The 27,735-nt window shown below is 47.3% G+C and overlaps 1 protein-coding gene across 1 annotated transcript; it reads right to left on the minus strand.

Annotated features, from left to right (window-relative positions):
• Positions 1 to 10,915: 10,915 nt before the first annotated feature.
• On the minus strand, positions 10,916 to 24,640 carry LOC308164245 (protein FAM13A-like; the record flags this gene model as incomplete). The annotated part of the gene is made up of 6 exons (XM_080538384.1): positions 10,916 to 10,951; positions 13,596 to 13,773; positions 15,004 to 15,184; positions 16,460 to 16,672; positions 16,793 to 16,969; positions 24,511 to 24,640. 6 exons carry the CDS (start codon positions 24,638 to 24,640, stop codon positions 10,916 to 10,918), a joined length of 915 nt encoding a protein of 304 aa, XP_080394510.1.
• Positions 24,641 to 27,735: the final 3,095 nt, after the last annotated feature.

The following is a 27,735-nucleotide window of genomic DNA, read 5'->3' on the forward strand; positions in this document are numbered from 1 at the left end:
TTCACATCCTTCACAATGCCAAACCAGAAGAAGCGCTGATTAATCTTGCCAATCATGCGCTTCACTCCGAAGTGACCGGCATGGACCTCGGTCAGCACTGCCTCCCTTTCCTCGTCTGACATGATGACCCTCCTTTGTGGCTGTCCCTTCTTGGGCCTCAAATACATGCGACCATCTACAACATCAAAAGGATTAGAGAAAAGAGACCAGGACTTGTTAAATAAATAAAAATTTTAACAGTAGTACACTACTTTATTGCTTTATGGGTTAATTTAACAAATCTTACCCTGAAGCATGTATTTCTCAGCTGCTCTCTGGAGAGAACACTTCTTCACCGCAGACATATCCTCCTGGAACTGGGCTTTGGACAGATATAAGAAAATGTCACTGTGGCTGGTATAGGATGCCATATCTATTATCTGATATGTATAATAATTGTGTATATATATATTAAAACAGATAAAACACAATTTCACTAGAAAACAATCAATAAATGGTTGGAAAGCTAGCTATCAATGCCCTGAGGTAAATTGTGTGTGTGTGTGTGTGTGTGTGTGTGTGTGTGTGTGTGTGTGTGTGTGTGTGTGTGTGTGCGTGTGTGCGCGTGTGTATATAAACAGATAAAAAAACAATTTAATTAACTAGCAAGCAATCAATAAATGGCTAACTAGAAATAAATCACTACAATTTGACTAACTAATAACAGCTAGCTATAACAGCTAGCTATCCAAGTTAGCTAGTTCGAAATAAATCACAATCTAAAATCTAAAATAAAACAATTTACAATACAAGCACAATATAAGAGGGGTTATCTGTAGTAGTTCTCTAGTAGTTCTCTGTAGTAGTAGTAGTAGTAGTAGTAGTAGTAGTAGTAGTAGTAGCAGCAGGTGTTTCGTGTAGCAGGTCTTTCGTCGTGCAGCAGCAGAGCAACATGGTGGAGTAAAGTGCTGCGGGAGGATTAAACACAGCGCACTAGAATGACGTCACAGTCACCACCTGGTCCTGACGCGTTCTAAACGATTATTGATTGATTGATTGATTGATTGATTGATTATACTTTATTGTCCCCGAGGGGAAATTTGTCTTGGGCATGGTACTTTCATGCTTCAAGTGCAACAGAGACACATACAACATACAGTAGACAAAGTAAACAACAGGACAGCAACAAACATTGAGTGACATTGGCAGCAGTTTCCACCTGGACATGGCATCATTTGGTATAAATATATATTGCACATAACCCTTCAAGTGGTGTTTTCGAATATTGCACATGGCCCTTCAAGTGGTGTCTAAGATAAAGTGCAGGTGCTGGTGATCATGTCCTAATCATCGTTTCTGCTTGAGCGAATTGATTAGTTTAATGGAGAATGGGACAAATGATAGTTTTAAGAGCTTATAGTTACATCTTGGCATGCGAAGCCTTCTACCTAGGGGGAGAACTTCGTATTCTGTGGAGAGCGGATGTTGGGGGTCTGCGATTATCTTGTTAGCCTTGTCCAGGACAGCTTTTTCATATAGTTTATTTAGGATCACATAGTCTCTTTCACCTACAATTTTCATAGCTGTTTTGTGAATGCTGACTAGTCTGTTTTTTTGTTGTACAGTTAAGTTGCCAAACCACACAATTATTCCATATCTGATTACACTTTCAACAATGGACTGATAGAAAATTCTCATGATCTGCTTTCTCACCCCATAAAGTCTGAGTCGCCTCAGGTGATAAAGCCTCTGCTGTAGTTTGTTACATAAGCTGTCTAAGTGTGTATTCCAGCAGAGATGGTTGTCTAATTGAATACCTAAGTACTTATAAGAGGGCACCTGGATGATTGTTTGGTCTTTAACGACCACAGGCTCATGGTCAGTTACCTGCCTTGGGTCTAACACAACCTCCTGAGTTTTGGTGAGGTTTAAGATGAGATGGTTGCTGTCGCACCATTTAGTGAATATGTTAATCTCATCATGGAGCACCGAGGGGTCTGTATCTTTATCAAGGAGACTTAGAATTGCAGTGTCATCAGCATATTTTATAATATGGTTGCTTGGGTGGTTACTTTTACAGTCGTTGGTGTATACTGAGAAAAGATATGGGGACAGAACGCAACCTTGGGGGACACCTGTACTGCAGTGTTTAGTCACTGACAGTGTTCCATTGACTTTCACTTGCTGTTCTCTTTCTAACATGAAGGAATGGATCCATTTGATTAAAGTACTATTGACACCCATGTCTTTGAGCTTTCCTAAGAGCACGTGGGGTTGTACCGTATTAAAGGCGGAACTTAAGTCAACAAACATAATTCGGGCATAGGCCTTTTTGTTCTCGAGGTGCTTGGATACAGAATGTGTGATATAGAGAATAGCATCCTCCGTGCTACGGTTCTGTTTATAGGCAAATTGAAAAACATCTAGCAGTGGGTCAATGTGTTTTCTAAGCAGAGACAGTACATATCGTTCAAAACATTTAATCACATGGTTCCAGCTCTCCATGGTGGGCCCAGGACCGGCAGGACCAGCCGGGTCAACAGGGTAAGCAGGGCCGGGGAGCTCAAAGCCAGGGTCCCCAAAGCCAGGGTCCCCACCCCCACCCCCATCCCCCTCCTCCTCCAGCAGGGCTGGGCTCAGGTCCCCATCCCCACCCCCCTCCTCCTCCTCCTCCAGCAAGGCTGGGCTCAGGTCCCCACCCCCACCCCCCTCCTCCTCCAGCAAGGCTGGGCTCAGGTCCCCATCCCCCTCCTCCTCCTCCTCCTCCTCCTCCTCCTCCAGCAGGACCTCATCCCCACCCCCCTCCTCCTCCTCCTCCTCCTCCTCCGGCAGGGCTGGGCTCAGGTGCTGTGTGTGTGGGGGGATGGCAGAGTTGCTCCTACAGCACAGCTCCGGACAGTCAGGACTGCACAGAGAGTGATATAAATCAATCAATCAATCAATCAATCAATCAATCACGTATGTATTTGTATAGCGCTTTTTACAAAGACAATTGTAACTAACAATTAACTAACACACAAACCATACAGTAAATAGTATAGGATAGGATCATTACTGTGAATCAAGATGGGTTTTTTTTGTGTACTTTTTATGAGTACCATGAATACAGGTTGGGGATATAATAGCAGTGCAATGCATACAGATGAATTAGTCATGTTTAGCATACATATGGCTACTGCTCCTATTGGGCAAATAAGAGGACTTTCCATGTGCGTTGGAACATCAATGCAACCAAACCAGCACCAACACAACCTCACAGCTGCTCAAACATGTCATTAAAACGTGAATAAGTGACATTCAATTAAATAATTTTAATGAGTTTCAAGTCAACCACAATTGAGTCTCTCTCTCTCTCTTTTCTTGGAACACTTTGGGCTTGTTACAGTTTTTCTCTATAACTTTTGAGCTCGGCTTTGGCCCTTTTATTGCTAAAGCTATGATTGCTAATTCAAAAGCAATAGGTGTTTGCCCATATGAGGAGTGTGATTGTGTGATTGGTGGTTTGAGTTTAGCATTCTGAATGGTATTGTTTTCCAGTTTGTTTTAGAATTGTATTTAGTAATTTGTCAACTGTGTGGTTTAGAGCTACAAAATGAGTGATAAGCAAGAAATGTGTTGTGACAAACAATGTTTGTCATTGTGAAGAATTGGTGTGATATAAAATAAATATAAAATATAATATAAATCATTATAGCCTAACTGATATTAAGAGTACCGGTAATATAACACAGTAATGCAAGTTCATGCAAGTTCACACACACACACACACACACACACACACACACACACACACACACACAGACACACACGCAGACACACACGCAGACACACACACACACACACACACGCACACACACGCACACACACGCACACACACACACACACGCACTTCAGACAGACAGTGTTGTTTATGAATCTGATACGTCAGCTGTGTGAGAGGTGTCAGATGTCAGCAGTCTGGCCCGTGAACTCTTTGACATACAGAGGAGTTGCCCATCTTGTGGCTCTGGGGTCAAGTATGTATCTGGCTAAAGGCCTGCTCTTGGTAAGACAGGATGTTCTGTCTGGAAAGATCGATAGTTATGGAGATAGACTCCAGTTCTATGAGTGGAGCGGAGCCCCATAGGGGAGCTCTGCTCCTATTGGTTTACCCGCTACCTAAAGTAGCCAATGACTGAATTTTTCAATGCCTGCGCCCGCCTGGGGTGCTATATAAAGGGGTGTACTTCGCTCCATCATTCTCCCAAACATACAAAACAGCCGGGTTTGAACGAGTCGAAGTGGGCCAGCAGCCCTATGGGGCTCCGCTCCACTCATAGAACTGGAGTCTATCTCCATAACTATCGTTCTATATCGTGGAGCTCCGCCCCATAGGGGAGCTCTGCTCCTATTGGTTTAGGCGGAGCGAGCGAGGCCAAATGTACCCCCACTGAGACTATTAATCCGAAAACAATCTCAGCGGCACCCGGAGCTGACCACTGATGTTGGTTCAAGACAACCTTAATAAGTTGGCCCAACCCACACGAGTCTGCTCCACTGATCTAGCCCTTACGTGAGCACGCAGGGTTGTAGATCTAACGGAACATGTCCTGGAGGAGGGTCCCCTCCCCAGGCACATCCGTAATCATCCTGACAGCACTTGAATAGCATCCCCAACCAGGGTAATCCAAGTGCCATCCCCACTACATCAGTCCTCAGCAAACTGAGGACAGAGTGAGAAAAGGATGAGGAAGAAATATCACTTACCTAACCCTTATGTTGGGTTGTTGATCTAACAGACATGTCCTGGAGGAGGGTCCCCTCCCCAGGCACATCCGTATTCATCCTGACAGCACTTGAATAGAATCCCCATGACCAGGGTAATCCAAGTGCCCTTCCCACAACATCAGTCATCAGCAAAACTGAGGACAGAATGAGAAAGGATTGAGGAAGAATATCACTGACCTAACCCTTACGTGAGCACGTAGGGTTGTAGATCTAACGGAACATGTCCTGGAGGAGGGTCCCCTCCCCAGGCACATCCGTAATCATCCTGACAGCACTTGAATAGAATCCCCAACCAGGGTAATCCAAGTGCTTTCCCCACTACATCAGTCATCAGCAAAACTGAGGACAGAATGAGAAAAGGATGCGGAAGAAATATCACTGATCTAACCCTTACGTGAGCACGTAGGGTTGTTGATCTAACGGAACATGTCCTGGAGGAGGGTCCCCTCCCCAGGCACATCCGTATTCATCCTGACAGCACTTGAATAGAATCCCCATGACCAGGGTAATCCAAGTGCCTTCCCCACTACATCAGTCATCAGCAAAACTGAGGACAGAATGAGAAAAGGATGAGGAAGAAATATCTTTCAAGTAATACCGTAGAAAAGGTGATGACGACGACCAAGACGCCGCCTCACATATCTCCTCCACTCCCACTCCCCTGAGAATGGCCACTGATGTGGCCATGCCCCTGGTGGAATGAGCCCGAATGCCAGTCGGCACGGGCTGCCCCTTCGATTCGTATGCTAATAGCTAATAGCTAATAGCCTCGCAAATCAAATGGGACAGCCTCTGCTTCGAGAGTGGTGCCCCGGCTTTCTGTCCGCCGTAGCAGATCAGAAGCTGGGGAGAAGATCTCAGTCCTGCCGTGCGCTTCACATATTGTGCCAACGCGCGCACCGGACATAGACAATGTAAACGCCTCTCCCTCTCTCCGTCGTGAGGAGGAGGAAAAAAAGGCGCTCAGAGCACAGCTCTGAACCCTAAACCCACGATTACCTTAGGGATAAAAGCCGGGTTAGGGCGTAACACAGCTTTTGTTTCGTCATCAGATATGATCAAACAATCTGCCCGTGTCGAGAGAGCACATAAATCACTCACTCGCTTAGCCGTAGTCAAGGCGAGGAGTAGACTCGTCTTGAGAGACAATAAACGCAACGACACAGTGTCAATGGGTTCGAATGGGGGCACGCACAGCGCCTCTAGCACAATCGACAGGTCCCATTTTGGCATTAGAGTCCTATGAGGGCGTCTAAGCCTACACACTCCAGTCAAAAAACGCTTAACCAGCGAATGACTGAACAGTGTCGTTGTCGCAAAACCCTCATGACAAGCTGAGATGGCAGCCGCGTAAACTTTAATAGTTCCCGCCGCCAATCCCTTGTCAAACAGCGACTGTAAGAAGCACAAGAACGTTTCGACCCGACAGCAGACTGGGTCAACGTCCTGTCCCTCACACCACTGTGTAAACACTCGCCAGCGCGCCGCATATCCCTTTGCAGTGGATTGCGCGCGCGCACTCTGAATGGTCTGAATGACCGCGTCTGTCAGACCCCTGCGTTCTAACAAATCCCTCTCAGTAACCAGGCCATGAGGGGGCCCCCCATCATAGGCGGCCCCCTCACCAAGCCTCTGGCTTGAGAGAGTGCATCTTGTCGATGAGGTATGGGCCATGGGCCCTCTACCAACATCTCCATCAGTTCCGGAAACCACGGGGCTCCGGGACGGTCCGGGGCTACAAGAATTAACTCTAGCCTCTCTGACCTCACTCGTGCCAACAGTGGGAGGATAGATGTCAGGGGTGGGAACGCGTATAACAGGACCCTCGGCCATGGGTGGTGTGCGAATGCATCGACTCCCAATGGCGGGTTGTCCTGTTCGCGCAGGGAGAACCAAAGGCGACACTGCGCATTCGTCCGGGACGCAAACAGATCCACTTCTGCTTGCCCGAACCGTGCCCAAATCAGAGACACAATGGAGGGTGCTAACCTCCAGTCGTCGTCCCTCGGGCCTCCCCGTGATAACAGATCTGCTCCTTCGTTGAGCAGACCTGGAATGTGGAGAGCTTTTAGCGAATTCAGGTGTGTGACAGCCCACAGCCATATATCTGTCGCTAGGCGATGAAGTGACGCTTCATCGTACTCCCCCTTGACGATTGATGTATGCTACTGTTGTCCTGTTGTCGGATCTGACTAACACGTCCAGATCCTTTAACACCGGGGCAAAATGAAGTAGCGTTAACTTCACCGCCTCGAGTTCCAGCAGGTTGATGTGACGCGTCTCTAACGGTCCCCATCTTCCTGCCACCGAACCTGCCTGACACACTCCTCCCCACCCAGTCAACGACGCGTCCGTGAAGACTGGGTAGTGGGATGCCGGTCTGCCCATGGCGACTCCGCGTGCGATGACGCGCGGGTCTCTCCAGTAGCTCAGGTCGGTCTTGACCGATCTCGGTATTACAATCAACTTGCGACGGTGTCTCACTGGATCCAGTCGCAGTCGTGCGAACCACCTCTGCAGTCTGCGCATGTGTAATAGGCCTAAGGGGACCACTACATGGGCTGCAGACATCAGTCCTAGTAAGGACATCATTGACAGAGCGGTGATTGTATTTGTCACTCGACACACCCGGAGAGCTGACGTCAGTGTCGCTCTCCGTGGTGCCGATAAACTGGCCCTCATCTTGGCAGTATCCAACTGAATGCCTAGATAGGAAAACTGTTGAGCCGGCCACGGAGCACTCTTTGTCCAGTTGACAGCTAACCCCAGCTGAGTGAGGTGCTGCACCAGTGAGGTTGCGTCCCGAATGGCTCGATTTGGGCATTGGGCCAAGACCAGTAGGTCGTCGAGATATGCTAATATGCGTTAATTAATAGAAATTTCCTGTGCCTCTCTGTGATTGGCACATGAAAATACGCGTCCCTCAGGTCTATGCTGATTCCGTAGTCGCCTCTCTGTATACAAGACAGAAGGCGCCTCGTCGTCAACATACGAAAGGGGCGTTTCGCCATTCTCTCGTTGAGGACCCTTAAATCTAGTATGGGTCTCATGCCTCCGGATTTCTTTGGGACAAGGAAATACGGGGAGTACCACCCCATGTCCCACTGGTCCCTCGGAACCATTGTCACTGCGCCCTTTGTTAGGAGATTCGTAATCTCCTCCTGGAGCGCACGTGTTTTTATCGGGCAGGACAAAAACGGTCTCTCTCACGCCCCTGAAGGGCGGAGGAGGCTGAATGAACTGTAGTGCATATCCCCTCCTCAATGTCCTGTCCAGCCAGCCCGACAGAATACCTGCCCCTTCTAGCCATTCTGCATAACGCAACGACAGCGGCTGGGCCGTCTGTTGTGGTGCAGTCGACAGAAAAAGCTTGAATTTCTGTATGACCCCAGCCGCCACTGCACACCGAGGAGGTGGCACAGCCCAAGGTGGGGTCATTTCGAAAGGGATGGGCTGCCGTCTGTAAAGAGTGTTTGCTATGTGTAACAATGCCCTTTATTGACGCAGGTTTATTATGCCTGATAATCAAAGAACCGGCCGCACGCTCATGAGCTGGGCCAGATCCTGATAGACATGGAGGGGTTATTGATGTAATAACGGTCCCTCTATACGGCTACAGACAGGGGTGTTTAACCCCGTTTGTGTCGTGATAGGGGTAAGTCTGTTAGTCAGAGAGCTGGCCACACGCTGGTACGCTGGGCCAGTCTCCGCTTCGTTTCTAACCGGTAGCGATTGGACCACGCTCCGACAAGGCAGGCGGGTCTCCGCTCCGGTAGATAACATGGGAAAATCACCTTTACTGAAAAGTAAGGTGGGGATTTTCCTTCTTTTACCTCTTTATGAGGTAGCAGCCATGAAGAGGAAACCGGTGGTGGGGTCATTACCGACCCATCCGCCAGTGAAACCGGGCCACGCTGCCTGTGAGTGGTTCTCCCCACTTGTCCTCCACGAACTTATCTAAGCCCGGGAGGACAGCGTTAGGAGGTTGGTCCTGTCGCTTCGCCCTTTTCCCGTAAAACAGGTCTTTCTCCCAGAAGGACTCCGTTGGGGGAGGGGAGGCGGGACGGGGAATTGCCAACACGCCTGCCGCAGCTTCCAGGAGGCCCTGGAAGTCGTGGTGGAGTGATGGGGGGGCGAGGGCGGGGAGCACGTGCTCTACCTGCCGCTCGCTCTCATCAGAGCTTTCTGATTCTGACACCGGCACCGACCACTCAGCTGGGTGAGGGCGGCGTGATGTCAGGGCCGGCTGAGCGGGCGGGACCATCCCTACTTGGGGAGGTGCCTGCCCAGAACGCCGTTCTTGCTTGTCCTCCGCTGCTAGAAAATCGCAGCGGCAGGTGTCCCGGAGGAACTTCTTCGTGGTCGGCGGCGGACGATCCATCGCTGAAGGGAAAAGTCTCCTCCGCTGAAAAGTGTCCTCCGCTGCTTGGAAGTCGCAGCGGCAGGCGTCCCGGAGGAACTTCTCCATAGGCGGCGGACTATCCATCTTGAAGGGAAAAGTCTGGCGGGTCCTCCAGTCTTAGTAGTCGTCCTTCTCAGTCTTCAGATATAAACCCGTGCTGAACTTTTTGGGAGAATGATGGAGCGAAGTACACCCCTTTATATAGCACCCCAGGCGGGCGCAGGCATTGAAAAATTCAGTCATTGGCTACTTTAGGTAGCGGGTAAACCAATAGGAGCAGAGCTCCCCTATGGGGCGGAGCTCCACGATATAGAACCAGTCTACACACGCACGTGCAGACGCACACTCACACACTCACACACTCACACCCGATCTTTGGCGTAGCCCTGGACAGGCTGTAGGCCAGGGCATCACACTGCAAATACACACACACACACACACACACCAACACCCAGTACACGTGCACGTGCAGTCACATGCAGTACCAAGGGAGAGGAGTAACAAATATAGTCAGGAACTTCTCTCGCTGCATTCCTAGTACTTGGCACATCCAAGTCCCAGAAATAGCTTTCTGCTCTCACTAACAGGCTGAAGCCTCGTCGTTTTTAGAGGAAAAATAAAGTTGGTGAAAAAAAACTAAAGCAGATGTCAGTAACATTCTGACGTGTCTTCTGGACCAGTTACTCATTGTTCCACTTCCCTGCTCTTCCCGGTTAAGACTGAAGAGGCTATTTTTATCAACGGATAATCGGAGGGAAACAGTGAAACGGCCCAGTACTTCAATGGAGGCTGGTGGAGGTAGTAATCGAAGGATGGGCTCATTGTAATGCTAGGAATGGAATAAGGAATGGACTTAAAGCATGCTCGATACCATTCCTCAACCCGTTCCATGTTTTACAATGAGGCTGTCCAATGATTTCTACCTCCACCAGCCTCCACTGGAGTTCATGGTTTACTGCAGACTGCAGGAGATTACTGAGGAGTTGTTTTCTCATTAGCCTCACGTGTCCCATCCCGTGTCCCATCCTGTGTCCCATCACGTGTCCCATCACATGTCCTATCCCGTGTCCCATCACGTGTCCTATCCCGTGTCCTATCCCGTGTCCTATCTTAGCCCGGGAAGAGTGATATACCGTTCCTCAAACCATTCAAACCATGTATGTCCTCCGATTTTTACCTCCACCAAGGTCCTCCGATTTCTACCTCCACACACACACACACACACACACACACACACACACACACAATGTCAGAGCATATTACCGTAAATCCTCTAATATCTTTCACATTTTTAGAGCCAGCCCCTGCTAGCCACAAACTCCTTGCCGGTTCCATCACCCACTAAAGAGTAGATCTCCTTCGCTTTGTTTTGGATTATTTGCCTCGAGACTTGGTTGTGTTTGTCCCACATTGAGTAGATCCAGTGTGAAAGTTTAGCTTCTAGCTCCAAGCTAACTTTCTTTCTTTTTGTGGCACCGGTACTTTAATACAAACTACCGTAGTTACATTAAATAACAGGCAGGTTTATACCAGATATTACGTCTGTTTTTTTTACCTGGCCTGTATTGGAGGCCGGCCTGTATTGACCTTGCCCCCCGGCCATTATAAGAGACCGGTATAGAGGCCACTTAGAGGAATTACGGTATGTCCATGAATATTCCCCAGGATGTCGCTGCACGATACAAAGCCCTTAAGGACATGGGTGGGTGTACTAAAGAGTACCTCCCCACTCTAACGTTATAATCCATAGATACATCTACTCCCTCCTCAGAAGACCTGAGGGCCTGACGTCCCTGGGGACGTCTAGGGACGTCACGTGATACACGCGATATGTCACGCGATACTCACATGAGATCTTCACAAGAGATCCTACGCTGAGCGACTCCTACAGTTATGTAACTGACGTCAGGGCGAGGCAACTGACACCCTGTTTCAGAACTTTTTTGTAGGCGCCGAGTCAAACACCATAAATGACTTGTTGTTGATGATAAGACACAGGGGAACACCGGACATGCACACGGGCAAGGACACACACAGACACATGCACACACGCAGGCACACAAACACACACACATGCACGCGTGCACACACACACACACACTCTCTCACACACACACACACACAGAGACAGAGGGCAGACGGACACACACACGCACGCACACACACAGGGTCAGCAGTCACATATGCTTTTGCACACAAATAACAAAAACAATCATTGGCTTACATAATGTGTATCACATAATGCATCATAAATGCAATCATCAATTCATAACGACATTGGCACTCCTAAGTGTCAACAGGCTGCATTCATTTCGGGGCAAAGTTCAGAAATGTGGGTGGATTTTTTCTTCAAAGGTGATGAATAGTGCTTCGTAGTCAATATTTTAAAACACTCAGCATGTCACATAGCAAAACAACGACAACAACAATCACAACCACAACCGCGACCAAAATTCAAACATAGTGCAATTCTCTCTTTCCAGCATCGTCTGCAGTACCTTTCAGTTGGCACTGAAACCTAATCATGACAACAAAACAATTAAAAAAGGAATGAGCCAAGTCTAAATATGTCAGAGGTGTTATCATGTACTACTAATAATCTAGAGGTGCTAATCAGTAGATTAGGTACAGGACATACTAGGACATTAGGTCAGGCTATGATCACCTCAGATGAACCAGATCAGATCACACAAGGGTAAAGGCAGACTCTGGGAAATGACGTTAAAAAAACAGGGGAAATGCGGAGACGATCAAGAAACGAGAAGAGACGATCAACTCTGGCACGCATATCTACCGCTGTTCACATCTTTCCTCACTCCAAATATCTCTGGGTAAAAGTTGCTGTGACTTCTTGGCATAACGGCAAGTCCAGGATCTACCTTTAAATCAACCTGCTGTCAATAGGGTTATGTTCTCACGGGAGTACCACTAATATATATATATATATATATATTTTGTATATCTCTGATTTGCTATCAAAGTAACACAGATCACCTACAAATCCCTCCACGGATGCGCCCCCCAGTACCTAACTGACCTTCTCTGCCAACATACCCCAACCCGGAACCTGCAGTCCTCAGACATGGGTCTGCTTTCCACCCCCCGCACCAACCTACGGACCTTCGACAGAGCCCTCAGTGTAGCAGCACCCACCCTTTGGAACTCTCTCCCCACAGTGATCCACAATGCCCCTACCCTGGACACCTTCAAATCAGCCTTCAAAACTCATCTGTTCACCAAGGCCTTTGGCCCCTAGTTTAGTTTTGTCGCTGTTTTGTGTTTTTTCTGTTCTGTCTGTCTGACTTTCTGTCTGTAAATTCTGTAAAGCGTCCTTGGGTTTGTGAAAGGTGCTATATAAAACCAAGATATTATTATTATTATTATTATTATTATTATTATTATTATTCCAGGGGGTTGTGAAGGACTCCTCTGCTGAGTAGAACAGTGACACTTTAACCGGAGCAACTGATACTGTAGCTTGTAAACAAGCTTAGGTTGTGTTAATTGCATAACCGGACGCCCTTGAATGCTACCCCTGGGATATGCTTACCTCCCAAACCTTTTGTTACAGACTTTGTTCACATGTGCACCGTGTGCAGAGAGTGTGCTCTTTCTGGGAACATTCATTGTCTGAATAACTGCACATACTGTACATGTATTAGCTGTCTCAGGAACACGCAGGGTACCATACCTGTCATGGCTGGAAGGTGTCCCCATGTCCCAGGGTGCTATGGTGTCATCTCCCTCCAGCCTTCCTCCATAACTCTCACCTGAGTGGTATGTGCTGAGAGGTGCCTGGGCCCCACACATACACATCCACGCACACACACACACACGCACACACGCGCACACACACACACACACACACACACACACACACACAAACACAAACACAAACACACACTACTGTGACAACAGGTTTCACTACTACACTACCAATAGTGTTGTCGAACAGAAACAGTGTTTCTGTTTTTCAGCTGCAAAGGAAATATGGGAGTTCATTGATGTGTGCTGGGTCATGAAACGTGTCACCTGACTTCGCAGGGGTTAGGGGGAAGATGAAGGATATCCTCTGTAATTCATTAAAAACAGCAGCATGACAAGATTGGAACCTTGACATGGAAATCAATCTGCACCGCATGAACCATGCTTCCTGGGTTAGGCTCAGATTCAGTCTGCAGTCGCAATTGTCTCTGCGGCCACAGTGAACTTTGTTAATTAAACCACGGTGTGGCTTTAGAAGTCCGAGGATGGGCTCATTGTAATGCATGGAACGGCATGAGGAATGGTGGTATGCGTGATACCATTCCTCATTCAGTTCAATGCGTTACAATGAGCCCGTCCTCCGATTTCTACCTCCACCAGCCTCCCCAAAGGCACCCAGGAGAGATGCAGTGTTTGAACGGTCCATATTGCCCCGAGGGACAGAACATGAGCATGCTCTCACCTCAAAGTGGGACAGGGCTGAGAGAGCTGGAGGAAGGGGTGACGGGGTGTCCCGAGCGGGTTGGGTGTCGGAGAGGTCCGGAGGGAGGATAAAGAGGTCGGACCGATGGGTCAGCAGGTGGAGCAGCAGGGTGTTACACACACGCTGTTCCTCTAGCATCCTGGGCCCTGCAGGTACACTGTGAAGGGGAGGAGGTGGGCACCATGAGAGGAAAACCAAACTGCCATTTCAAAATACTGTGCCAGAGGCAATGGGCCTAAGGGCCATCATTTGCCACAGATAGACTATAATTCTAAAATTAAAGTCTATAATTATACAGGTATAGTACATTTATATGAATATTAATTTCCTTAATCCCTCTAAGTATAGAGTAGCTTTTATGTTTATATTTACACCAGGCGGACATAATCTGGCATGACAGTGCCAGGGATATGATTAGCTTGTTAGAGCTTCACAGTGGAAAGAAGCTTCTTGACTCCAGGGAGGTGAAGTTGAAAACACTTTCTTTTTTTTTTTTTTGCCATCTGTGTCTTTGTAGTGCTGATCAGGATGAGTGAAACTATACACTGTGTGCAGACTATATAACTCAGGGAATAGCCTGTGGAAAATTAGAGGTATTAATAGGGTGTGGTGTGTTTGTGTGCGTCAGGGTCTTCAGAAAGCGACACGTGAGAACGATGAGGGAGACATGCCAGAAACAGAGGTGTGTGACAAGCACTGTTGTTAATGTGTGAAAGGGTGAAGGGGGGGGGGGGGGGTCTCTGGATGGGAATGCCCTTGTGACAGCTGCTGCCCTCTCTCCTGTCTCTTTCAAACAACCCCCCCCCCCCTCCCTCCCCACCACCACACACCCACCCAACCTCCATTATTTTACTCAGCAAAATGTACAGTGTGACAACAAACTTCCCTGGTGTTAGGGAGCTCAAAACTGAAGAGGGAGGAGGTGAGGACAGGGGAGAGGAGGGGCCTTGACTGGTCTAAATGAGTCCTTCTACAGGGTCAGACCGGAGCAGGGACATGGGAAGGGTAAGATCCCCAGGGGTCTTGTTTGTTTACACATACAGATGACCTTTGTAAACAGGAGAGCAGCAGGACTAGAACTTCTGTTCCCTTGTCTGTCTGCTGTCTGTCCTGCCTTATCCTCAACACTCCCCACCCACTTCCTTAACCCACTCCACCCACACAGTTGTGCAACTGGTCATTTGGAATCGTTAACTGGTGCACTCGTTTGTTGAAAATTGCTAACACGTTGAATACAAATGGAGACAATGTTCTAGTGTCTTTTAACACAGCTATCATGCACAAACATCCGCCCTCTGTAAAGTTTGCCCAAGTTCAATGCCCTACAGTAGATATCAGTATGCTTCTAAACTAAACTATGAGAATGGGTTCGGCCATGTTGACTTACTGGAATATACAGGGTCCAAAGACGGTGGCCAAGTTCTCCACAGGCATGTGATTTGATTGGCTATGAGATGCCACCCTGGACAGGAAGTGGACGAGGTATGACAGGATGCTATGACTGTCAGCAGGTAGGCTGCAGAGTTTCTCTTTCAGAGCCTCGTTCAGCTTTACCTTATCTCTGCATTCTGAAAAAGAGAGTTGTGGTTGGAATCACAAGTTTACTACAGAGCAATATACAGTGGGGTGTAAAAATGTGGGCACCTCTGGTTTAAATGCCTGTTACAATTAATCTCCAAGTGATTGAAAGCAAACCTGAACACTAATGCTACAAAGTTAAACATGACAGGAAGAATGGATTCCACCAAATATCAAGACATTCTAGAAGCTAATGTTCGAAGGTCAGTCCAGAAATTGAAGTTGAAGAGAGGTTGGGTATTCCAGCAAGACAATGACCCGAAGCACACCTCAAAATCAACCATGAAGTACCTCCAGGAAAGATGGATGAAGGTTTTGGAATGGCCATCACAGTCCCCAGACTTGAATATTATTGAAAATCTGTGGAGAGATCTCAAACGTGCCGTGCATGCAAGAAGGCCGAAGAATATTTCTGAGATAGAGGTGTTTTGCCAGGAAGAATGGGGGAAAATTCCAAAAACAAGAATTGAAAGACTCTTAGCTGGGTACAGGAAGCATTTGCAAGCTGTTATAGTTGCCCGAGGAGGAGTTACAAAGTACTAGCTGACAGGGTTCCCAAACTTTTGCACAAGGCTTTTTTCCTTGTTTTATTCTTTTGAAACTGTAAAAAGTTAAAATTAAAAATTAATCTTGCTTTAAAATGTGATGAAATCTGTCATGTTTAACTACTATTTAGAGGTTAGGTTTGCTTCTTTTCACTTAGATATTAATTGTAAAAGGCATTTTGACAAGGGGTGCCCAAATGTTTACACCCCACTGTATGTATGACATGCACAAGCATTATGTATCACTACTCTATAACTCTTTTACCCACATCACAAAGGTCAATTTGCAATCCCTGTGAGAGTCGTATAGTACCAAAGGTAACACTTTAATGGCTTAACAGTCTGGGCTTTCCCTCTGCCAGTGTTCTGGTCTCACCCATAATGTCAGATCAAAGTTAAAGGTAAGACTATAGACTCATATGGAAACTGAGACCTGGATTCTAACCATCACACATCTCAACTAATAATAATAATAATAATAATAATAATAATAATAATAATAATAATAATAATAATAATGTATTACATTTATAAAGAGCTTTTAATTATAGAATAATCTCACAGTGCATAAAACTACAAACATAAAATAACATGACTACTACATACACTGAATACAAGCTGCTGATGACTTGGATAGCATGCAGGAGTATCCATGCAACAATGCTCTAACACGGAAGTGTGACTGCTCTCTCCAGCCTCTAAGCCAGGCCTAAGACATACCTGTGATGCTAAGGACCAGGTCCTGGCGCTGTGGTTCTGGTACCAGCGGGCTAGGCAGCTCCCTGAGGAAGAGCTTGAGCAGCGAGGCCACGGTGGTGATGTCGACACTCTCTGTCTCCAGATCCACCATCTCCCTCCTGTCCCACCTCTGCCTCAGCTGCCTGGTCCGCACCACTGAGCCAGACAGACGGAACAGGCCTCTCCGATGAACACCTGGAGAGAGAGAGAGGTACTGTATGTATTTTGTGGATGAAGCCATACTGTGTGTGTGTGTGTGTGTGTGTGTGTGTGTGTGTGTGTGTGTGTGTGTGTGTTTGCAGTGTGACACCCTACCATTTTTTCCCAAGAACTCCACCATGTTTTGCATTACAACGGGTACTCCACAAACAAGCTGCCCGTCTTCCCTCAGCCTGTCTAGGGCCACACCAAACACAGGGTTGGCGGCCGGGCCTGGGTCTGGAATAGTCTGCTCAGGACTGATCTTCGCATTGTGCTTCCGGATTCTCACAGCTGACGTGCCGTTCTACACAGGAAAAAGTACCAAGAATGTCAAGCTCTAATAATAACATAAAAAATATGTTTCCGGTGTAGGATCCCTGACATTTATGGATTTATGGGGATAGAATTGAGGGGAGTGGCCGAGTGGGGGGAGCAACGTTGGAGACATATCCACGTGCCCTAACCCTAGTTATGCTACACTGAACCAATCCTAACTTTACTTTGGGTGTTGTGTGAGTATATTAGCGCCTTTGGTCCGCTCAGAAACCTACAATTGCTGCCTTACTAAAAATCATTAGTTATAGTTAATTAGTTAATCCTAAGTTAATATTTTTTTTTAAAACGAAATGAAACTTACACATAGAGATATTGAGGCGCCTGCTCCCATTTCAGGTCAGTGCTCCATCGTTAGCGTTATAGCCTACGGGTCTTCTCTGAGATTAGGTCCTTCCTCCCTGAATCGATATCTAGACAAACTTAATGCAAACAAATATTTCTAGCCTTTGCAAATAGATAACCCGTAGCCCGCATTTAAATAAATATGTTTAACCATGTCCGTTTTGGTTTTTAAAATACACAGTAAGCGTAAGCGTAGCTAGTGACTCTGTTTACATTCAAACGTTGCTAGTCACGTGTCGAAAAGTATTGTAACTATGGTTACATGATGCACCCGGTTTGTATACATCACTACATCAAAATCAAATCCGCTTGTTAAGTCTGACGTCAAAAGTGACGTTTAACTATTTCCGAGTCCAAGCCAGAAATTCTCCGCACCAGAGTACCTGTGAACTACAGCGGTAGAATGACAGTTTAATGAGTTTTTTAGACTCGGATCTATTCATTCAACAAGGGACACAGCACTTTCCCGTTTTCTCCATTATTGTCAGGGTATTTGAGCCTCGGAAAAGCGCTATATAAATATAATTAATTATTATTATTATATCTCCATTTCGAAGACAGCGCCTCAGCCAACGTTGGGACCCGGAAACATGTCACGACTTAACAAGCGAGGCAGTAACCCTGACCCTGACCCTGACCCTGACCCTGACCCTGACCCTAACCCTGACCCTAACTACACAGACAGGAGTGATTTAAGTTTCCTTCAAGGGTATAGCATCCATGTCCTACTCATAAATGCTATGCTTCCTCTCTTTCTGGGAATCTGTTTCAGTGGGTGGGAGCGGGTACCGCGAGGACCACCATGTCAACATTTCCTATGAAGTTAATGTGTTGTAATTCATAATTCATTCATAATTCATCACATGGGCCTACATGTGAATAATGTCAAGCATCACAATAATTAATTCAATTGTCTTTTATTGGCACTTTTTGTTGTTGTTGAAAATAATAAAAAATAGAACAGAACAATATCGCATACATAAATACTGTAACACTGACATTAAAACATAATAAGACAGTGGTTGGAAATTAGGCTTTTTGGATCACTTGTTTTTTGTACTTTGTTTACAACGTCTACAAAGACTTAGACAAAAGCAAACAAAATCCCAGTTAACTCTCACAGAAGAAGATGAAATAACTACAAAGCAGAAAGATTTTGTGGTATATTTTCCATAGAACTTCAAGTGACTAACAAGTAATAGTAAAGCAGGTATAATCATTCTAAAAATATAATTACAATGACATCTCTTTACAATGTGAATGACTGGCTCAGTGCATATAAAAGTTGTTCATAAACATTGATAGAGTTGAGAGGAGACATTACAAAATAGTGCCATTTTAAAAATACGCGTGCGCACTCATTCACACACACACACACACACACACACACACACACACACACACACACACACACACAAACACACATGCACACACACGCACACACACACACACACACACACACACACACACACAATCATTATGTAATCAATAGGACCAGCCTGGTGAAGAAATGGAATGGAATGGAATGGAATGGACTTTATTTGTCATTGCTACAGTACAGGTACCAAACAACGAAATTTAGGAGGGGTGGCTCCCCTGGTGTTAGGAAAGGGAAAAAAAAAAACATTTTAGAAAAAGCATAAAATCACAAGAAGGTAAGGAGCTGGTTTACATCAATAAAGGCTATGTACACAATCCACTGTACTATACTGCACAGATAGTCAACTAGGGTTGTCATATTGCACAAAAGTATTTTTTCACGTTATTTTAAAGTGTCACAGTTTGCAGGCTTGAAATGTACATGTTTGTGCCTCAGCACTAGCTGCCATACAATCCGTCCGGACTGTCCTGGGCCCAGAACTTAGGCCTTTGCTGTGTTCAGGGCCTTGACGGCCCTGTGGTAGAAGCAGTTCTTCAGTCTGTTTGTCTTAGCGGCCGGGGTCCTGTACCTCCTATTCGAGGGCAGCCTGATAAAGTGTACGTGCCCAGGGTGGGTCGGGTCCCTGGAGATCTTGGAGGCCTTCCTGAGACAGCGTGTGTTGTACAGCTCTTCCAGAGAGGGGAGGGGGGCGCCGGTGATCTTCTGTGCTGTTCTCACGACTCTCTGTAGCGCGTTTCTCTCCGCTGTTGTGCAGCTGTGGAACCAGTTGCAGATGCCGTAGGTGAGGATGCTCTCCACTGCGCCGTGGTAGAAGGCCACCAGTATCTCCTGCTTGTTGTGTTCTTTCCTGAGGCATCTCAGGGTGTATAGCCGCTGTTGTGCCCTCTTGATGGTGCCTTTTGTGTTGTCCTTCCAGGCCAGGTCATCCCGCATGTGATGTCCCAGGAATCGGAGGGTTGAGACTCTCTCCACGCTCTCTCCGTCGATGAGCAGGGGCTGGATGTCGGACTTTTTCCTCCTGAAGTCTACGATGAATTCCTGGGTCTTTGACTTGTTTAGCAGCAGGTTGTTAACCTTGCACAGCTTGCTCAGTTGCTCTACCTCATCCCTGTACGCCGCCTCGTCCCCCCCCGAGATACATCCCACCACGGTGGTGTCGTCTGCAAACTTTACGATGTAGTTGCTGGGGTGGACGGGGGTGAAGTCGTGGGTGTAGAGGTTGTAGAGGATGGGGCTTAGCACGCAGCCCTGGGGGGACCCAGTGCTGAGGCTGAGGGCTGTGGAGGTGTGGGGGCCCACCCGCACCCTCTGGGGGCGGTCGGTCAGGAAGTCCTTGATCCACGCACATATAGAGTGTGATAGACCCAGGTCTAGTAGTTTGGTCACTAGCCTGTCTGGAAGGATGGTGTTGAAGGCGGAGCTGAAGTCCACGAAGAGCAGTCTCGCGTAGCTGTTTCCCCTCTCCAGGTGGGATAGAGTGGCGTGGAGAGTCATCGCTATGGCGTCCTCTGTGGACCTGTGGGCTCTGTAGGCGAACTGGTATGGATCCAGGTTGGGCGGGAGGCGTGTGACTATGTGGGCCCGGACTAGTTTCTCGAAGCACTTCATGATGATTGGTGTGAGTGCCACCGGGCGGTAGTCGTTTAGGCAGCTCACCGTGCTTTTCTTCGGGACTGGGATGATAGTTGAGGTTTTCAGGCAGGGTGGGACGGTGGCCTGGGACAGGGACTGGTTAAAGATGTTGGTGAAAACCCCGGCCAGCTGGTCGGCGCAGTCTCTCAGCACCCGTCCCAGGACGCCATCCGGCCCCGAGGCTTTCCTGGGGTCCACCGCCTTCAGTACGCGTCTCACCTCATGCTCTGTGAGGGTGAGGCTGCTGAGAGCTGGAGAGAGTGGTGTTTGTGTTGCGGTTACCTCCGTTCGCCCCTCGTCGAACCGGGTGTAGAAGGTGTTCAGCTTTCCCGCCAGCATGGGGTCGTCCTCTGCGGCTGTGAGCCTGTTGGCTCTGAAGTTTGTCATCTGCTGAACCCCCTGCCACATCCGCCTGGAGTCGTTGCTCAGGAGGCATTCCTCAATCTTCTCTCTGTGCTCTGCCTTGGCCGCTTTGATGCCGCGCTTTAGGTTGGCCCTGGTGGAGCTGTACAGCGGTGTGCGCTTCCCTGCGAAGAAGGCGTTGTCCCTCTCGTTGATCAGTTTTTGGACCTTCCCAGTCATCCATGGCTTCGTGTTGGGGTAGACCCGGACCCGTTTGTCCACGGTGACTGAGTTGGTGCAGTTCACTATGTGGTTCAGAACCGACGACGTGTACTGTTCCAGGTCCTCATGCTCATATTCCTGCCATAGGGTGTCATTTAGGCAGATCTGCAGTGGAGCGGACCCTTCTGGCCAGGTTCTGACAGTCTTAGTGGTGATGGGAGCACTTTTCCCCATTGTAGTGTATGCAGGAATCAGGAGGATTGACACATGGTCAGACATGCCTAGATGAGCTAGCGGACTAGCCTTGTAAGCACGTTTGATGTTGGTGTATACCTTATCCAGTGTTTTTTCTCCTCTCGTTGCACAATTCACATGCTGATAGAACTTGGGTAGTACTGCCTTCAGGTCGACATGATTAAAGTCCCCCGCTATGATGTGAATAGCCTGTGGATCAGTGCTTTGTTGGCTACTAATGACTTCATAGTCGCGCCAATGCTACTTTGCTGTCTGCGCTAGGCGCTATATACACACATGTAATTAGCACCGCGTTAAACTCCCTAGGGAGGTATGTGGGTCGGCATTTAACAGTCAAGTATTCCAGGTCTGGGGAGCAGATACTTACAGTTTTCATGTTTAAGCACCAGCTGTCCTTCGTAGATATAATGAGGCCGCCTCCGCGGGTCTTCTCACTAAGCAGCGTTCGGTCAGCGCGGTGCAACGTACGCCCCTCCAAGCTAACAGTAGCGTCCACAATGTTGTCATTTAGCCAGGTTTCGGTCAGAATAATCACACAGCTATCCCCCACGATGTTGTTTTTGGCCACCTGTAGTCTCAGTTCATCCATCTTGTTCGTCAGGGATCTGACGTTAGAGAGGAAAATGCTTGGCAAAGCTGGTTTGTTTGGGCTTCTCCTCAGCCTTGCTAGCAGGCCTCCCCGGCGGCCTCGCCGTTTCCTACGGTCTCGCCGCCGGCGTTTCCGCCTCAGGGAGGGGACTGTGAACCAGGGCTCTCCCGGTAGCCTGGCGATGTCCTTGTCAATTCTGTATTGCTCCAGGAAATCCGCCGTGACTATCTTGTCGTTTTGCGTGCCGACTTCTAATAAGTCGAGCCTGCTGTAGGTACTATATACATAACTGTTCCCTATAAGTACTAAAAAAAAAGTGAACATACAAATGTTCTTAAAAACACAATGAAATGCAGCATACACAGATCATGCCACAGATCATGCCACACAGGCAAACAACATGCTCAGAAGGAGCTCGACCATTTCCCTCCATAGTCTCTTCTCTCGTACAGAATATTGTGTCAAAAGTCATTAGTCTGGTCAAGAAAAGGGAGGTGTCCCGTACCTAAATCACAGACAATTGTCAACAGCGTATATATCAGTAAAAGACAGTACAAGGCCAATATGCTCTTAAAAAACAAGGTTATCTATTCTTGTATAATATAGCAAGGCTTATATCACTCATCAGGCATGACGTGTTGACAGGCATCCACCATTCCTGGTGCTTTGGTAAGATACAGAGGATAGTAATTAAGAAACAAAAACAGAAACAAAGACAAATAAACAGAAACAAACACAAATAAACAGAAACAAACTATTTTGTGCGGCTAGAATTAAAAAGAGTAAATGAAAGCGGGTCAGCCCGCTTCGGTCTGCTTCTTTTCCCCTTTTCCATTAGTCGTCCCAGGTCGGTTCGGTCCCAGGTCGGCTCGCTTCTTTAGCTCCACATCGACCCCAGGGTCTACAATTTCATATCCGGGTCTTTTTGCCAGGCTGCGTGTGACGTGTGACGCTGCACACCGTTGATTGGTCAATGGAAATCGTCATCCCATGTCCCATCCCATATATTTCTTCACTAACCGCCATCTTGAAATACCACATTCACTCTAGGAAAATGTCACTACAGTTTCTGTAATAGCTTATTAATAAAGATTCGGAAAATTATGCTGACCATCGTATTATCTTAGTTTAATGTCATTTCAATGAATCATATAACTTTTATTTACAACAAGCACAACACAAAAATCGCTATTATGCACCGTGTTTGTCCGTGAATAACACCGGCTGTGGAGGTGGTACAAACACAATACTCCTTTGCTAACTTCACCATCTGTCTACGGTCATTTTGAGAGCTTAACCACCGCGCTGACACCCCGAGAAGTTATGCTTTTAACCGTAAACTCGATGAACCGAGAGTTCACCCGGCCGCTGCTGCTGTGCTGTCCAGCCATTTTCGCCGTTCACTCATGAGTCAAATGCCGGTTTTAACAGGGAATTCGCTCCGCGCTGTGTCCACGGTGATAGGAGTGGAGGATCGACTCCATTCAAAAACTTTTGAATTCCCTGGCTTCTCCTCTTTCCGGACACGTTTGAATTGTTATCCTAACCCCCGGTAAACCGAAGTTATTAACCCGCAAACGGCACCGTGTTTGTCTGTGAATAACACCGGCTGTGGAGGTGGTACAAACACAATACTCCTTTGCTAACTTCACCATCTGTCTACGGTCATTTTGAGCCCTTAACCACCGCGCTGACACCCCGAGAAGTTATGCTTTTAACCGTAAACTCGATGAACCGGGAGTTCACCCGGCCGCTGCTGCTGTGCTGTCCAGCCATTTTCGCCGTTCACTCATGAGTCAAATGCCGGTAGATTCGCGTCTTGTCGGCGTTTCCCGATGATGATACTACAGTTCATAAAGCAGACAAGTGAAGGCAGTGGTTTTAAGGGTTAAAAAAACATGACTTTATTATGTGTACATAGATTCCTCTCTCTCTTTCTCTTTCTCTCCCAAAAAATCAAGCTTTTTGCCAGGCTGCGTGTGACGCGTAACTCCGCCTACTATCGTCTACTCCTCCTACTAGTCCGGGTCGGTTTGTGTATAATGGAAAACCAGAACAGATCAAAAGTGACCCGACCTGACCTCGAACCGATCCGAACTGCACTAACCCGGGCTGCTGATGGAAAAGCACCATAAGTGTATCGCTCCGCCACACAGGTGTTCTATTAAATGACCGTTAATTAGACATACAGAAACTGTCCGATGTTAATATTAGACATACAGAAACTGTCCGATGTTAATTAGACATACAGAAACTGTCCGATGCGGGAATCGAGGTGAGGGAGATCATGGCAGTGAGCGGGCATAGGTGAGATTACGATCTGAATTGTGATTTATATTCATTTATAATGAATGAGTAGCGGACTAAGCGGAGCATACACATTTAAACAAAAAACCAACAGGACAGCTACAGTGTGTGTTGACGCAACTTCAGGGGAGTGTGTTCATTTTCTGCTGTGTTGGCCACCCAGGGACACACCATCAGACACACACTGAGAGAGGGAGTGTGGTGCAGATCTTTTGGGCAGTGCACTGCTCCCCTCTTTCACTTTCCCATAGTCATGCTCCCTCCGGACTCTTTTAGGAGGCCGCCCGGTGATCAGTGCCCGTCTGCCCCCAAGTGGTGTCTTCCGACGAGCCACAGCTGTAGGCTGGACTCCAATCTGCGTGCTTGTTTGCAAGCCTTTTCTTGGTCTCATTTTGATACGCTTGGCTGCAGCACCCCTTGTCTTACCGAAAGTGGACAGCGCTGAGATCAGCCCACTGTCTGTAGTGATCTTTTCGTAAGAAGAGACGAGCGATTGGATGGGGGCTTGGAACGTGTCATCCCGTCTCAGCTTGTCCATCAGTCCGTCAAACATCATTTTGAGGCGATCTCCGAGATGCTGTCTTTGATTGGCTGACGCTTCTCCAGGTGCGGGGGCTTCTCCAGGTGCGGGGGCTTCTCCAGGTGCGGGGGCTTCTCCAGGTGCGGGGCCAGTTTGCTCTCGGGTGCCTATTTCGCAAGAATACACAGTGTTAATATCAGTATGTTAATGCAAGCATGGTGTTTTATGCATTTTTCCAATAGGTATACATATGTATGACGTAAGTATATCATACTGTAAGTGGGCCCACTGTTCAGTTTAATCAGCTGGCCTGAGGTGGCCTTGAATGTGATAATGTCCTGCTGAAAAATACTCACTTGCATTGAGTTGAGTTTCCTCAAAGTCTTCCTCCCTCTCAAACTCCAAACCCTTAAACCAGTTGTCTGGTACGTTGAGCTTTCCTTTTTGACAGACAAGAGGTACACAGTCATGAAGTAAGCAATACTGTTCATTTTTGAGAGACTGTGTGTATAATATATCAGGCGAATGGACAAGCAAGCCAAGTACTATACCTGTGGCAATCTCATAAAAGCACTTCCTTGCAGTGGATGACATCACTGGAAAGGAGTGGCTGCCTTGCACGTTGAAGGCCTGCATTACCGCATGCTGGTGCTTGCAGAGAGCCCCATTGTTGCCAACTGGACAGGTGCACATGCCCACAGAGACATTCACCAGGTACACAGCTTCTCCAGATTCACTGGGAACCGCATAGTTGGATTCATCTTCCTAAAATATGAAAAGAGATGAACGTTGAAGATAATATTACGAAAAAATAAGCTCAGGCGTTACAAAATAAACGTAAAATACTTTGTGATCAACATTTTGTCTTTATGTATACATTTTGTTGGTAAGTAGCCGTGTAAGAAGCCCAGTAAGCCCGTGTAAGAAGCCCAGCTGGTCAGTATTGAAAGATCCCTTCAGTGAGTTACAAAACCCCTCAGCTAATGCCTCTGGGTTCAAAACGCACTGTGGTAGTGACCGGTTTGGGTGTACGCCCTTACATATGCACAAAGAATACACACCTTGACGATTCTGTCAGGACACACAACGTCTTTGTACTTGGACTCCCGCTTCGCAGTACTCTTATTTGCGGCATCCAGTAGTCTCCTGACATAGTATGCCTCCAGCCTGGTGAAGATGAAGTCTACCAGTTGAGTGATGGTGTAGGCCTTCAGCCTGTAGGGAAGGGAATAGAGAACTGAATCGTATCAGAATTATACCTCTGAGAATCACGATACTATAAAGGAAAAGATAAGCATTGTAATTCATGGTGCGTGTGTGTGTGTGTGTGTGTGTGAGAGAGAGAGAGTCTTTGTGTGTGTGTGAGAAAGTGTCTGTGTGTGTGTGTGTGTGTGTGTGTGTGAGAGAGAGTGTGTATGTGTGAATGGCATTGCATCCCTACCTGTAGAAGATCCTGTCCCTCAGAACCCTCATGGCACTCTCCACAAAGTTATTTGTGTTGTTGCCCCGTGTCGGAAGGCCTGAGCGGAGACAGACAGCCCAGTCCATGCGTCGTGTGAACACTGAGGCCAGATGGTCCCTGTAGCGCTGGTGTTTCAGTACCGTCGGGTCCTGGAGAGCCTGGTGGTAGGAGGCCTCCAGGTCCTGTGGTGACACGGCGTACACCAAATGTTTAAAGATCTCTAGGAGACGCTGCCGGTCCCCCTTCGGCACCTGTGATGGAAATGATTGAATGAATGAAATGTTATTTATATAGCGCATTTCATACCCAGAGGCAACACAATGTGCTTCACAAAGGAAAGGAGGGGGTGTATAGGCCCCACCCTTTCAGCACCATTTTCCAGGGGGAAGCAAAAAAACTGTTTACCCATGGGGCCAGATAAATAAGTAAGAAAATATTACTGTATCAAGCTTCTTCATATGTTACACTAGAGCCCACCTAGGCTACGGCTCGATCTATACTAAAGCCTGGTGGAGTGGCGTAACCTAACTTCCTTTGATATACCGTGGAAGTGTGATTTGCCTGACTGACTCTGCCTGACTCTGTGTGTTACCTGGCTAGGGGACCAGAAAACAGCTTTTAGAATAAAATTATATGAATTTCGATGACATACTGTACCCCATGGTGAGTGTCCCAGAGCCACCTCCACATGGCCTGCAGCATGTGAAACACGCAGAGGAGGGGAGTGGTCTGAGGGAAGGCATTTTGTAGTGCCTGTCGCAGGGCTTTGCAGTCGTCAGTCATGACGACCTGTGGGCCTAGTTCTCCTCTTCCATAAAAAGCATCCTCTGGAAGGATGGTCATCAGCAACTTCAGTCCTGCTGTGATGGTCCTTTGTGACTCAGAGGTTGTGATGATGACTCCAAGTGGCAGCCCACCTGCAGTCAAATGGGTCAGCAGGAGAAAGATCCTGCTATTCATGCGGTCACAGTTTCCTGACACAAACAAAAACAAACTTTATTTAGCCATGCAAGTCTTTAAATGACCACTTCCCTCATTATCAATCAGCTTTATGTCCTTCAAACCTGAAGAATCCATGAACATCAGTTCTCCACTGTGTTTCCCAAGCCTGTGGACCCTCTTCATTAATGGAGTGCACACAGCGATGATGGTTTGCCCATCTGTGGTCTCCTCCATCCTCACACAGGTCTCACCCTGCTCCATGTTGTAGGCCTCCAGACGTTGCTGGAGGTTTACTATCATAGCGTTCCCAGATGCTGCTCCATACTCCCTCTCAAAAATTGAATAGTATAATCTGTAATGGCAATAAACAACACATATGTTTCCATCTTTTGTCCCCTGGGAGATGTTACATGCATTAATGCTTACTTGATTATTGTGACTATTTTTTAATATGCTAACGTGAAACTAACCGATAACAAAAGTAGATATCTGGGCAGATGGACCGATCTGCTGAGGCATATAGGTAAACATCACCCTTCTCCTCCTGAAGGTCGTATTTCAGTGTGTTCAGGGCTGAGGAGGGTGAGTGGCCACTCTCAAAGAGCTTCTCCAGTTTCTCCACCGTTTCTTTTGCTACATCCCGCTGCTGTAAGGCCTCGGCACAAGTAAGGCGGTGGTTGTGGGTGTTTTTTATGGTGACATGGAAAAACAACCCCTCTTGGTTGTG

This window comes from Nansenia antarctica (genome assembly GCF_963989245.1).
Source record: "Nansenia antarctica genome assembly, chromosome: 8".
NCBI lineage: Eukaryota > Metazoa > Chordata > Actinopteri > Argentiniformes > Microstomatidae > Nansenia > Nansenia antarctica.